At 40.5% G+C, this 13,411-nt stretch overlaps 2 protein-coding genes across 3 annotated transcripts in view; one reads left to right on the forward strand and one right to left on the reverse strand.

The window, feature by feature from the left end:
- anxa3b (annexin A3b) overlaps positions 1-13,411 on the forward strand; it is a 255,961-nt gene that overhangs the window by 154,622 nt on the left and 87,928 nt on the right. The gene's annotated exons all lie outside the window — the stretch shown is intronic.
- On the reverse strand, positions 9,797-13,348 carry ndufa8 (NADH:ubiquinone oxidoreductase subunit A8). The gene is made up of 4 exons (XM_082158841.1): positions 13,183-13,348; positions 12,477-12,640; positions 10,204-10,369; positions 9,797-10,093 (listed from the first exon to the last, which is right to left on the reverse strand). The coding sequence occupies exons 1-4, from the start codon at positions 13,231-13,233 to the stop codon at positions 9,956-9,958; spliced, it is 519 nt and encodes a 172-aa protein (XP_082014967.1). The 5' UTR covers positions 13,234-13,348; the 3' UTR covers positions 9,797-9,955.

Genomic DNA, 13,411 nt, shown 5'->3' on the forward strand with positions numbered 1-13,411 from the left:
TAAAAAATAAAATTTCAAAAAGGACAGTTGTTCAAAACGGTGAAAAATACCTTTTAAGCAAATGAATTCATTTTACATGTGCACTATATTTAAAATCTTTTCACAGTGGTGACATGCGCCACGTGGTTGTGGTTTTTAATTGCCACCTGATTAGCAAGCATTTTTTGTTGAATGGAAAAGAAGCTGCTTTGACATTTTAACAATTTCCTTTGTGTTTCAGGTACACCAGTTAGAAAATCCTAAATAGAGATTGATTTTTAAGAGCTGCAGTGGAGGGGAAGATTTTCATTAAATAACTAACTCAATTTCTCACATAATAATGTATGACTTCAGAAGACTTGGAATATAGTGCACAAGAAACATGAACAACTTTGTTCTTGGCTTTTTTCTTTTTGAAGCACTTTCCCTTTTTTTTTTTTGGTCACTGTGAACTGTCGTTATGTGAAAAAGTGAACTGGGAAAGAAATAGCTCCAAGAAAAAACAGCAATGACATGAGGGTGAATAAATGATGACAAGGAGTTTAATTTCTGGATGAACTATCCCCTGAACATCTCAGTTCATCATCGGCCAAGTCTTGCCCATGGGATACCGTGATTATTCTCCCTTCATTGAGCGAAACCAATGAATCGAGGTTGAAGTTTCAACAAACAATGCCGTATATAACACTGCCCTTCTGACAAGAAATGAGGGTAAGGAGTGAGAGAGAAAAAAAAGAGAAAAGGATTTGGTGCTTGCACGAACCAGGGCTGTAAATAGTCCTGAAAGCTGTATCTCAGAAGGAGAAATGGGAGGCTGGTCACGAGCCAAAACAAACACAGGGCTGGCCCAAGAGGATCTGCACCGCTGGGCCCGTTTTCCTCCTTTTCAAATCCTGAGCCCCATGCCCTCATCTGCTGCCCTACTCCACATCCCCTCAGCTGTCAACAGCTGGGCCTGTCATTCACTGGAACCTCTTTTAATGAGCAATCAATCACTCCACTATTTGTTTATCTATCTATATACAATATGAAGTCAAGTATGGAGCCTCCAGCCAGGCTTGTTGCATTCAAAGCATGCGTACACTCCAGAGTACTCAGCGCAGTTGCCATGTAAAAACGGTCATGTTAGGGTGGCTGGAGCTCTGCAACTATTTCTGGAAAAGTGTGGCGACACCTGCAGGAAGGTCGGGATGCGTTTAGACGTCGCGTGTCATCACATACTTCAGTATCGGTTTACAAAAGATTTGTGACGCACTGACACTTTCCAAAAACGTTAACAGTCCCGCGCAATGTCGCATTATGCAGCCAATTCAGAAAATAAACAAGCAATCAAACTGACACCTTTCCATTTCAACACGCGCTTGTTCGCGCCAACATAACGGTTACGAGAGCGTGCGATTGATAAACAAGCAAAATATGAGCGTTTTCTACCGTTGCTCAGGTGTGGTCAAAATGGTACACACCTGTGCTGTCTTGTCCAGGGTTTAGCACCAATTTTGGTTGTAAAAAAAACAAAACAAAAACTTCTAAGTGGATAGCTCAATCGAGGCTGTCACAAGCCTTTTCTAAACAGAAAACCCTTCATATGCCGTTTGGAATGCAAAGAGCTAAGTAGACATCAGCTATATCAGATATTTCAATGTGTGTGTGTGTTTTGTGTTTTTTAGCAAGGATACATAGCCTACTACTAAACCACCACTGGAGGACAAGGGATGGTGCGCGAACACAAATGTGTCAGCTGAGGTAGCCTAAAAGCTGGGTGGAATTTGCTTGTTAAACAAGCACTATCCTACTACATTCTCTTATTTTACATTAATTAATTTAATATCTTAATCATTCTAACCACAAGAATTTTCTACAATGTAAACATCCATCCATATAGTAGAGGAGAATATTCATCCATAGAGTAGAAGAGCATCTTAAAGGGACAGTACACCCAAAAAATGGAAATTTTGTCATTATTTACTCACCTCTTTCTTTCGCATCTTTTTTTTCTTCTTCGGCGAAACACAATAGGAGACATTTTTAAGAATGTAAGTCTTCAGAATGAATTTCCCATTCAATTACAATAACTGGGGACTACAACTTTTAAACTTTAAAAAAACATATCTTTTTTTATAAATCACTGTATAAATCCCTACATGTCTGAAGCAACACTGTCCAACAGCGACACCAGCAGGTAAAGTTACAGCAGGTGTCCACATCTCTCTTGCCTCCCCTGAGTCCATTGACTTTTTTTTTTTAACTTTTTTTTATTGGTATTTAACAAGACAACACATATGATACATTCAATTAAAAGTAAGAAATTACATACTGTCTCAATTTAAACCCTTCCAGAACCTGGTTTTCCAAAAGAACAGCCGAACATCAGTTCACAAATAAAATATATTGTTTAAATTGTTACTGTTAATGAGATCTATACTTGGTTTTAATAAATAGAACATTAATTGCATAGTCAATGTAAAAATACAAAACAGATTTGTATTTGATTTTTGTTTTTAACCTGGAAAATATGACAACTGTTACATCTGTCAGCTGCAGGTGCCATCATGTGTCAACTGATGGCAGCCTAGTCCCTTACCGTTTCCATAGACTCTGTTATTCCTGGACTTCATTTCCCAGAATCCTCTGCTCATTATTAATTTATCTGTTTCAGCTGTGTCTTGTTTCATTTGATCATCACCCTGTCTATTTAAACGCCTTTTGCCATCATTCAGTATGAAGTCTTGTTTGTTTGAGTTCACACTCTGTCAGCATTTTGAGCAGTTCTTGGGTTTTTTTTTTTTTTTTCTTGTTCCTGTCTTCCTCTGTGGATTGGATTTGTATTTCGGACTGTTTACATGTGCTTGACCCTCTGCCTGGTATGGACTATGACCTTGGATTACATTTGTTAATACACTGCGATTGGATTCTCACTCTGTCTGCTGAATGCTGTCTCACCACCACAACCAAATCATTACAACAACATTAAGTGTAACTGGGACATGAATTTACTTTGCCTCATTTCAGATTACCACTGCGCACCACTGATAGTGCACAAAGTATAAAAATAAATGGTGTCTTGGTGGATCTGCAATGTAAAATGGGTGCTCTGAAGAAAAACAGACAGATACATAACATAGATATCATATAGCCACAATTTAAGATTAATTCCCACAAATGATTAATTTGCAGCCATGCTTATAAATTAATTCCCTTGTTTTAGATCAATCGTGGTATTAACAACGTTGTACTAATTTGTTAACAAAATTGTGGCCACAATATCTCGTTCCCCTCCATCATGTACCATGATATGTACATGGTATTTCAGAAGAATACTATGCTGTTACTATTGTAGATATCCAAAAATCCGTGGTATCACCATGTTACCTTTATTGTTTAGTGTACAATTAAAGTACCATGTAGCCTAAATACCATGCTATGTGACTTTGGTAATCGTCTGGTACCATTGTATGAACATCTTGCTGTTGTACCTTATTACAAACAGTCCTTTTTTTTGGTGGAGACTATCAAGGTGTTCAGTGTGTTTCTTGTATTCTGCCAACTGCCATTTGAGTTCTGCATGTGTTCATGAGTAAAATCACTCTGCCCTGTCAAACACATGACATTAATCCCATTAAAAAGCAGGGCCCATTATAGTTATGGTATGGATCAAGTGGTGCGTTATCCTGCAATATGCATGTATTGTTCCACACAGTGACATCTGGAGCGCTAGTCTACAGACTGTGGCAGCCTGTGTATTTTACTTAGACCTGCATGTGAGTTCAAAGCCACTCGAGTGAGAGGCCATTTTAAGTGGAAACATGAAAGCGCCTCTCAACACGCCAAATCAGAGACAAGGAGAAAGCTTCAAGTAAACATATAACATGCGGTCTTGCTGCAAAACAGACGCAACAAGGAGTTAAAACTACAGTTAGCCGCATACACCGAGACACAACCACAATCGATAGGTTGTTTCAACATATCACACAGGCGGCAGGTCCTGGTTCGGTGAGGCCTCAGAACAGGTCGTAGCTCACGCTTCATAACATCATGTCCCCTGGCTTGCATACATGTGGCCCGATGACTGGATGATAAGGTTACACTAGGCAACAAGCGGTTTGTGCACATCACCGCCTCAAATATTTATTTGATCCTGTCAAAGTCTGTGGCGAACAATAGGAATATTGACAGTTTAGGGATGAGAATGAGCTAGTTTGTTTGAGTGTTTTAGCACCGTGGACTCCCGTGCGGGCTGTTGCTTTGTGAAAGTCCAGTATTGTATTTCTTTCCGCTGCCAAAGCATGCTTCCTGCGCCGGGGCCGAGTCGACCAACACTGACCTCCATTTCCTTTGTTGAGGTCTGAACTAGCGCTGCCACGAGCCCCCGGGCCCTGCCTCCAGACTCAGGCCTCCCTGCGCGGACCTGCAGAGCGGCCCGGGTCACCGTCACCGCTGGTGAGGTTTCCTGAGGGAGTCTGTGGATCGGACCGCACCTTAGGATATCTAGAGGGAATTTTGCAGTTAAGACACTTTTGGCTCTATGACAACAATGGTACTCGACTTGCTAGTCCTTAAAGGGGTAGTTCACCAAAAATATCTTTCCATAAAATCTGTATGACTTATGTGGAACACAAAAAAATATATTTTGGAAAATATCCAAATTATTGGATATTATATTGGATAATCAGTCTTTTTTTTTTTTTTTTTGGTCCATACAATTAAAGTCAATGGGGTCCAATGTTGTTTGCATCATAATGTTCTTCAGAATATCTTCTTTTGTGTTCAGCAGAAGAAAGAAACTCATACAGGTTTGAAACAACATGAGGGTGAGTAAATGATGGCAGAATTTTCATTTTTGGGTGAACTATCCCTTAAGTAGTAAACACACTGTAAAAAAAAAAAAAAAAAAAAAAAAAAAAAAAAAAAAAAAAAAAATTGTACTGTCAACTTGGGTGTTTAAGTCACTTCAAATTAAATAACATTAAACTGACTTTTAAAAAGTGTATCTTGTATAATTTATATTAAAAAGTTGAAAATTGCTTAACTTCTTTTGATGAGTTAAAGCAATGTAAAAACATATGTTGTCATAACTTATTAATCATATAATTTTTTACAGTGCAGTATTACAAAAATGTTCAGAGGAACATTCTTACTTATGGATTCAAACAAAATACCAAGCCAAATAATAATAATAATAATAAAAAAATGTGCAGACTGGCCAAGCTGGTCTTGGTTTTAGAGTGGTTTTTAATGTACTCTACATTTGAATCTGAAGCTCTACTTAAGTTGTATGATTTGTAATTATCAAATCACTAACCCTTAGTTTGAGCAGCAGTTTAGTAATGCTTGCAAATAATGATTGACATGCATTTGGCCTAATTGTGAGTCCAAGAGGAAAAAGTTAGCCTTCGCTGGCTAAGCATAAAAATTATGACTGCCAGGATGAATATTTTGTCTTTTTGCTTTTGCAGCTCTGGTTATAAGGGTGGAGTTCTTACATCTATCACTGCGTTCTTGGGTGAAATCTTCCGGCATGGTACAGCAGTCCGGTTACATGTCAAATATTTTCCACTAAGTGAATCAATGTCACTTCTTAGCCCAAAAAATTTAATTAAAAAAATTCTAAAGAAATAGCATCTATCTTCCGTTTACATTTACCAAAGATTTTTATATTTAAAAGTGACAGTTTCAACTCTATTCTGATTGGATTATGTCATTGAAGCCGTAAACAGCCGAAATACACAGACGAGATACTTATAATTGCACATTATCAGTAGAATTCTGTATTAATTCGCCAAAATAATATGATGCCTACAATTAGGCCAATTAACAATATTTTATGTAGAATTGTATGTAGAGTTTTTCACATCATGCTTTCCATGTGCAGTAAAATCACTGGTATTGGATGACCTCTCATGGTTTGTTTTATTTTGTCTCAAATCAAGCTTTACTGTAAAGCGGGTTCATCTCTGATGAGCATTAACTAGGAAGACCCCATTAAAACTGATCCCAGGCCCTGGTAATTTTAGCGACGACCCTGCTGTAATTTGAACATTTTCAAGGCGACATTGTTTTATAGCTTACAAATCTTGTTATTATCAGTTTAGTTATTGTTTTGCCACAGTGTTTAAACTGGTACTCTTAGTATGTGTCATATATCCCTTGATCTGATACCCGCAGGGCTCCTATCCCATAATTCCTCTGTAACTGGCACAAAACTGGCTCTGCTCTATTCTGACTTTCTAGCCAAGAAAATGTCAGAGCAAATTCAGCTTTGCCTCTCAGGCTGCAATCTGACATCAGTTTACTTTTGTTCTTGAAAGAGTACGAGTTTCATCCAGAATGACGTTTGACTTGTATGGGGCAAGAGGACTCTTGAGTAAATTTGCACATATGAGGGAGGGGGGAAAAAAGAACAGATTTAGTTCCACAGTTTGATTAAATTTCACATGTGGGACCTCCCAGAAAACTCTCCACATTAGTTTATAGAAAATGAGCATCATTTTACCGGGACAGTAAGGGCCTTTTACCTGCATGTCATAAAGGTTAACATGAAAACTTGTTATAAAAATATTCTGAAAAATGGAGCTTTGCACACAGGTTTATTTTCTTAAGGCAGCAGTGCTGTTGCCTGTAGGGCCAATTGACCTGTGCTGCTCTGTGGCAGTGCACTACTGACTCTTTGAACTTGTCGTGTTGTTCAGACAGTCCTGCTCCAGGGGCTGGTAAGGAAGTGAGGAGGGAGCTCTGGGGGAAATTGGCCTTTACCCAAGGGGGCTGAGTCTCCAGCCCCTGAGGTCCATGACACTACACAGCCACAATCTGGTTTTAAAACACACACCATACTGCTGGACTTAGACAGGAGGTGGTGTCTGGCCAGAACAGCAGCCCAGGTGAATGAAAGAAAGCACCTTTATAACAAGCTTTAAGGGTGAACACAGAGCAAAAACACACGCACATACTGTGGAAGGTAGGGGTAAATTCATAATTGTGTTTAATCTCCAGAATCAATTAAAGTTTATGCTTTTTGTGGCATGCTGTCGATTAGAACAGAATCATCTGTCAGTTTATAAACCGACAGATTTTGAGAGTAATGGACCTAATGGAAGTCTGTGGGTACAGGCATCACACTAGAATAAATATTAAAATATACTGTATTGCTATTTTGAGGTTTTGTATTCAGATTGGCTAAAGATGACATTTAACGTACTGCGTAACATGACAATGAACCTCATTGGCTCTTGCTGAAGCTCAAACGTGCTGCGTAACACGACAATGAACCTCATTGGTTCTTGCTGAAGCTCAAACGTGCTACGTAACAACAATGAACCTCATTGGTTCTTGCAGAAGTTCAAACGTCCAGCGTAATGCGACAACGAACCTCATTGGTTCTTGCAGAAGCTCAAACGTGCTGCGTAACACGAGAATGAACCTCATTGGTTCTTGCCTCAAACGTGCTGCGTAACACGAGAATGAACCTCATTGGTTCTTGCTGAAGCTCAAACGTGCTGCGTAACACGAGAATGAACCTCATTGGTTCTTGTAGAAGCTCAAACGTGCTGCATAACATGACAATGAACCTCATTGGTTCTTGCTGAAGCTCAAACGTGCTGCGTAACACGAGAATGAACCTCATTGGTTCTTGTAGAAGCTCAAACGTGCTGCATAACATGACAATGAACCTCATTGGTTCTTGCTGAAGCTCAAACGTGCTGCGTAACATGACAATGAACCTCATTGGTTCTTGCTGAAGCTCAAACGTCCAGCGTAACGCGACAATGAACCTCATTGGTTCTTGCAGAAGCTCAAACGTGCTGCGTAACACAACAATGAACCTCATTGGTTCTTGCAGAAGCTCAAACGTCCAGCGTAACACGAGAATGAACCTCACTGGTTCTGCTCTTCCGGGGGAATACCGAGGCGTTCCCAGGCCAGCTGGGAGACATAATCCCCCCAGCTGTCCTAAGTGTTCCTTGGGGTCTCCTCCTGGTGGGACGCGCCCGGAACATTGAAGGCGTCCAGGAGGCATCCAGAACAGATGCCCGAGCCGCCTCAGCTGGCTCCTCTCGATGTGGAGGAGCAGCGGCTCTACTCTACCGAGCTCCTCACCCTATCTCTAAGGGACCGCCCAGCCACCCTGCGGAGAAAGCTCATTTCGGCCGGCTGTACCCGGGATCTTGTCCTTTCATGACCATAGGTGAGAGTAGGAACATAGATTGACCGGTAAATCAAGAGCTTTGCCTTGTAACTCAGCTCCTTCTTCACCACGACAGACTGGTACATCGACCGCCATACTGCAGAAGCTGCACCGGTCCGTCTGTCAATCTCCCGTTCCATCCTTCCCTCACTAGTGAACAAGACCCTAAGATACTTGAACTCCTCCACTTGAGACAGGAACTCTCCACCAAACTGAAGCAAGCAAGCCACCCTTTTCCGACTGAGAACCATGGCCTCGGATTTGGAGGTGCTGATTCTCATCCCAGCCGCTTCACACTCAGTTGCAAACCGTCCAAGTGCATGCTGAAGGTCCTGGTCTGATAGACCAACACGACAACATCATCCGCAAAAAGCAGAGACGAAATCGTGTGGTCCCCAAACGGGACACCCTCCAGCCCCTGGCTGCACCTAGAAATTCTGTCCATAAAAATTATGAACAGAACCGGTGACAAAGGGCAGCCATGCCGGAGTCCAACATGCAAGGGGAACAAGTCTGACTTACTGCCGGCAATGCGAACCAAGCTCCTGCTCCGGTCGTAGAGGGTCCGGATAGCCCTTGTGTGCGTTGATGAATGTTTATATTGAATAAAAGCCTAAATTAAATCGGTTCATCATATAAAGTGATCGTGACTTAAGAAAATTTTGACAAAACTGATCTCTTTATGAACTTTTTGAAATGACAAAGTGGCAGTTGTGTGGACTGTATGAAAATATCAAGAAAATATGATCATATAACACCGATTTTATCATCACTGCATTGGTTACCTATAAAGTTCCGTATTAATTACAAGGTATTGCTACTGACTTATAAAGCCCTAAACGGCTTAGCTCCAGTCTATTTAACGGATCTTCTATCGCCCTATAATCCATCGCGCTCTTTAAGATCACTAAATTCAAGGCTTTTGGTCATACCTAGGATATTCAGAACCACCAAAGGAGGGAGAGCATTTTCACATTTGGCTCCAAAACTCTGGAATAGTCTTCCTGATACTGTTGTTCGTTGCTCAGACTCGCTCTCCCAGTTTAAAACTAGATTAAAGTCGCATCTCCTCAGCCAGGCATTCATATAATCCCACAGTTCAAACTACAATCCGGCCTCTAGCTCATAAATGCCAGAGGAGAACTGGCCCCCGACTGAGCCTGGGTTCTCCCAAGGTTTTTTTTCTCCATTAGGTCACCTGATGGAGTTTTAGGACACCATTAGGTCACTTGATGGAGTTTTTCGGTTCCTTGCCACTGTTGCCTTTGGCTTGCTCAGTTGGGGATATTTTGGGGATATTTAATTTAATTTTATCAATCAATAAATTCCTCTTGAAACAAACTTTGTTGTATTATTTAAATGTAATACTGTGAAGCTGCTTTGATACAATCTGTATTGTGAAAAGCGCTATACAAATAAACTTGACTTGACTTGACTGTCAATGGAGGGACAGAAATCTCAGATTTCATTCAAATGTCTTCATTTGTGTTCTGAAGATGAACGAAAGTCTTCAACATGAAGATGAGTAAATAATGACAGAATTTTCATTTTTGTGTTAACAAAACTTTTAAGTTGTACTGAACCCAGAACATTCTTAACAGTCAAATCTATATAAAGTAGACAAAAAGAAACTTGAAGCCAAGTTTAAATTAAATCTTTTTTAATTCGATAACATGTTTTGAGTGCACAAAATTTATTAACATTTCTACACAATACGTTAGGATAACAGCGCAACCACTGGCACACTGGTCAGGAGCATTGAGATCATGATATTTATAGGACAGCGATTGGCCCTTTTTACCAGTTCCAGAAGAACAAGCGGCTGCCGTGCTTGGATGGCTGTAGCTCAGCCTCAATGGGAGTGTTGGGCTCAGGTCTTGGTCTTGAATGGTAGGGGTTTTCAGGCACGGGTCGAGAGGTTGCCACCTTGGTCACCTGTGGGAGAGGTCAAAGGTGTGAAGAACAGGATATGGAGGAAGACCAAAACGACATGGAAACCACTTCTAATACAGGTTTAAAATAAAGTAATGAATATTTTGACCCACTTTGGACAGATCTCCTAGGTCAGGCCTCTCCCAGCCCAGCTTCTCCAGCACACAGCTATCAAACTCCTTCTGCTGCTTACGGCAGTGGCGCAGCTCAGCCAGGTTAGAGTAATCCAGGCAGGTCCAGTACTCTGTGAAGGACTCGGCACAGTTTCCCTTTATCTGCCTGTAGACCAGACAATATGTGATTTAAAAAACGAATTACATGCAAATAGTGGGGTTTACACTATGTCCTAACCAGCTACGACACAACGACTCATTTTCTGTCCATGCTGAAAGCCAAAAATGCTGAAGGACATAATAAAATAAAAGCCAATCTGAGCAATGCAGGCAATTTCTCTCTATTTGTGTGCCCTTTCACACAAGTAACACCTGGAAAACCATAAACACATACCTTTTATTTTCATGACATCCAGGGAACTTCTCCAGACAGCACCTTTTTTATGGTTGTGCTAGTAAAATATCCAATGACTCCTGAATAACCTTTCTTGTAAATGTTTTAAGTTTAAGAAAAATATGGACAGGGCTTTGGAATGACAGAAACCAAAACCAAACTACTTTACAAACTTTTGCATTGGTTGTCGCTTCTTGTGTCGCTATCTTAGTATTTGCTATCCTGCAAAGACAGATATCCTACGCTTACATTTATATTGATTCATTTACCTGGAATATGTTGATATCGTGGGAATAAATCTCATCCCCATGATAATATTTTTTAATTTATAGAAGTTAATCCATCCATACACTTGCCCATTCATGACAGACAATGTGCAGTTGCATTACAATTTGAAAATCCAAGACTACAGTAATTCACCCTTCGCCGAGAGATTGATTGACAGGCGATCTGATCAATCATAATGCCGAATCAGTGTGGGCAAGTCCAAAGCCCAAGTGCCAAATCCCCCCCACCAGTAATTTTTTTCTTTTCTCTTGGAAATATATCTGAAAATATGGGGTCGTCTTATTTTTAGGCTCTAGACTATTATATGCCAATAATACACCCGCAACAATAGGGAGCGCCAAATACGTGTAAAACAAGTGTTTTCACCCAGGACTGAAGCGCCCGCCACTGTACACTACCGGTAGTTTACAGTGCCAGTGGATGCAAACTTTAAGCTAATGGTGATAAATGTCATCAAACAACTCTCGTTAAGCAGCCAAGAGATACGGTGTGTCAGAGTGTAATGTTAGAAGATGGTGAGCCCAAAAAGACTGTCTAACCGCTGTCCTAAAAGCGGCCGCTTTGAAGAAATTGACAGACAAGTGTTGTCAGTAAGTAGCCGAAAAAAGAAATGAGGGGCTGCCCATAACCAGAGCCGTCATCCAGCTGAAGGCACTAGGTATCGCCAAAGTGCTTAACTTACCCACCAGCGAAGGACAAGGACCTCATTTCTTATTTCGGCTACATACTGAGGCATTGGCCTGTCAATTTCTTTGAAGCGGCCGCTTTGATCCGGTGTAAGAATGATGAGGTGTAATGGATTAGCGAATGGGTCACCAATAAATCAGAATGATAAAAAAATACTAGAGTCAAAAAGTACCAACTTCGGTACCAAAATTTAAAAATGTGACCATACAAGCATTTCCCTCTAGCATTATGAACGCTGTTGAACAGAATAAACACATCCTGATTGGCCATTGTGTTCACACGCTAAACATACAGCCTATGTCTCTGATTGGCCATTGTGTTGACGCGCTCAACATATATGTCTCTGATTGGCTACAATGATCAACAATGACATATTTGACGCTCTTCACAGAACGCTTACACAGATACAAAAGGGAGCGTTAAAAAGCAGGCGTCTATCATCATATCCCTAATATATCCACTGATAGACGCCGCTTTCAAACACTCCCGTGTGTATCTGTGTAAACGCTCGATAAAGAGAGTCAAAGACAACGCGTTGATCATTGTAGCCAATCACAGACATATATGTTAAGCGTGTCAACACAATGGCCAATCAGAGACATATATATTGAGTGGTTTAACACAATGGCAAATCAGAGGTGTTTAAGAATCCGTTCAACAGCGCTCAAAATGCTAGAGGGAAATGCTGGTATTGTCACATTTTTCTAATTTCTTGGTACCGAAGTCGAGTAGAAGTTTTGCCAACTCTAATAAATACTGAGAAATCTTATCCGAAGGAATTGCAAATTTATATATATAAAAAAAACCAAATTGCTTCACAATTACAATGTACAGCTCATAATTTCAAAATCCATCTAAAAGATTCAAAGCCAAATCAAGACAAACAAGTGAAAGTGTTGAGTACCTGAAGAAGTTGACTGCACACTCATTGACTTTCTTCCCTTCTTTCAGACACTTTCTGGGGTCCTTCTCCTCCCAGCGGCACAGCATGAACTCTTTGTTGGGCTTGTCACATTGAGAGCCATAGTGATGAGCAGCAGCCTTCAGTACAGCTGATGATACATTGACCTGCAAAGAAAACAGCAAAGTCCTGAGAACACACATGATGTAGGAGAAAATTACCTATTTGACTTTAAGTGAATACATTATTTTCCCCAGCAAAAAAAAATTAATATGTATGACATTAAAAAATATCCTGGATATTGAGACAAAAGGTCAGGTAGCTAGTATTGTTATTGAATTGGATATTAATAAGATCCAAAACAATAGGCACATAATTACAAAGTACATCATAATTTATGCGTGTCTTGTGTCTATAATAAGCCTAACGTTACTAAGAAAAAGGTTAGTTACCCATTATAGTGTTACCCTTAATAATACATGGAAATATGAAACCACTGACACTTCACTACACTAACACTGCTAAAAACAAGGCCAATATGTAGTCAATAAATCAGTTATCCAGTTTCGAATTCCTGCTTTCTTTTTATCTTCACTAACAGGCATACACTACTATGCTAATTTAAATGAACTTAACAGGTTAACGTTAGCAGTGCGACTCCTGCAGCTTCAGGCTAACACCCGCTTGTTTTTCATTCTTTCAGACGTACCTCTTCGACGTTCAGTTCCTGCAACGTCGGAATCTCAACCACACCGGGCATGGTGCGAATTATACAGCACCAAAACTAATCAGAATGAGTTTGACAGTCCACCAATGTCCTCGTCTGCAGCTAGACGAGGCCGCACGAAGAAGGTCAGTTGACGGCGCAAGTGCGCATGCGCGAAAAATTACAGGCGCATTTAGATAGCGTCATGCGTGTGGTGAAACTGGGACGCGGC

Source organism: Leuciscus leuciscus (assembly GCF_965113295.1).
Source record: "Leuciscus leuciscus genome assembly, chromosome: 24".
Taxonomy (NCBI): Eukaryota; Metazoa; Chordata; class Actinopteri; order Cypriniformes; family Leuciscidae; genus Leuciscus; species Leuciscus leuciscus.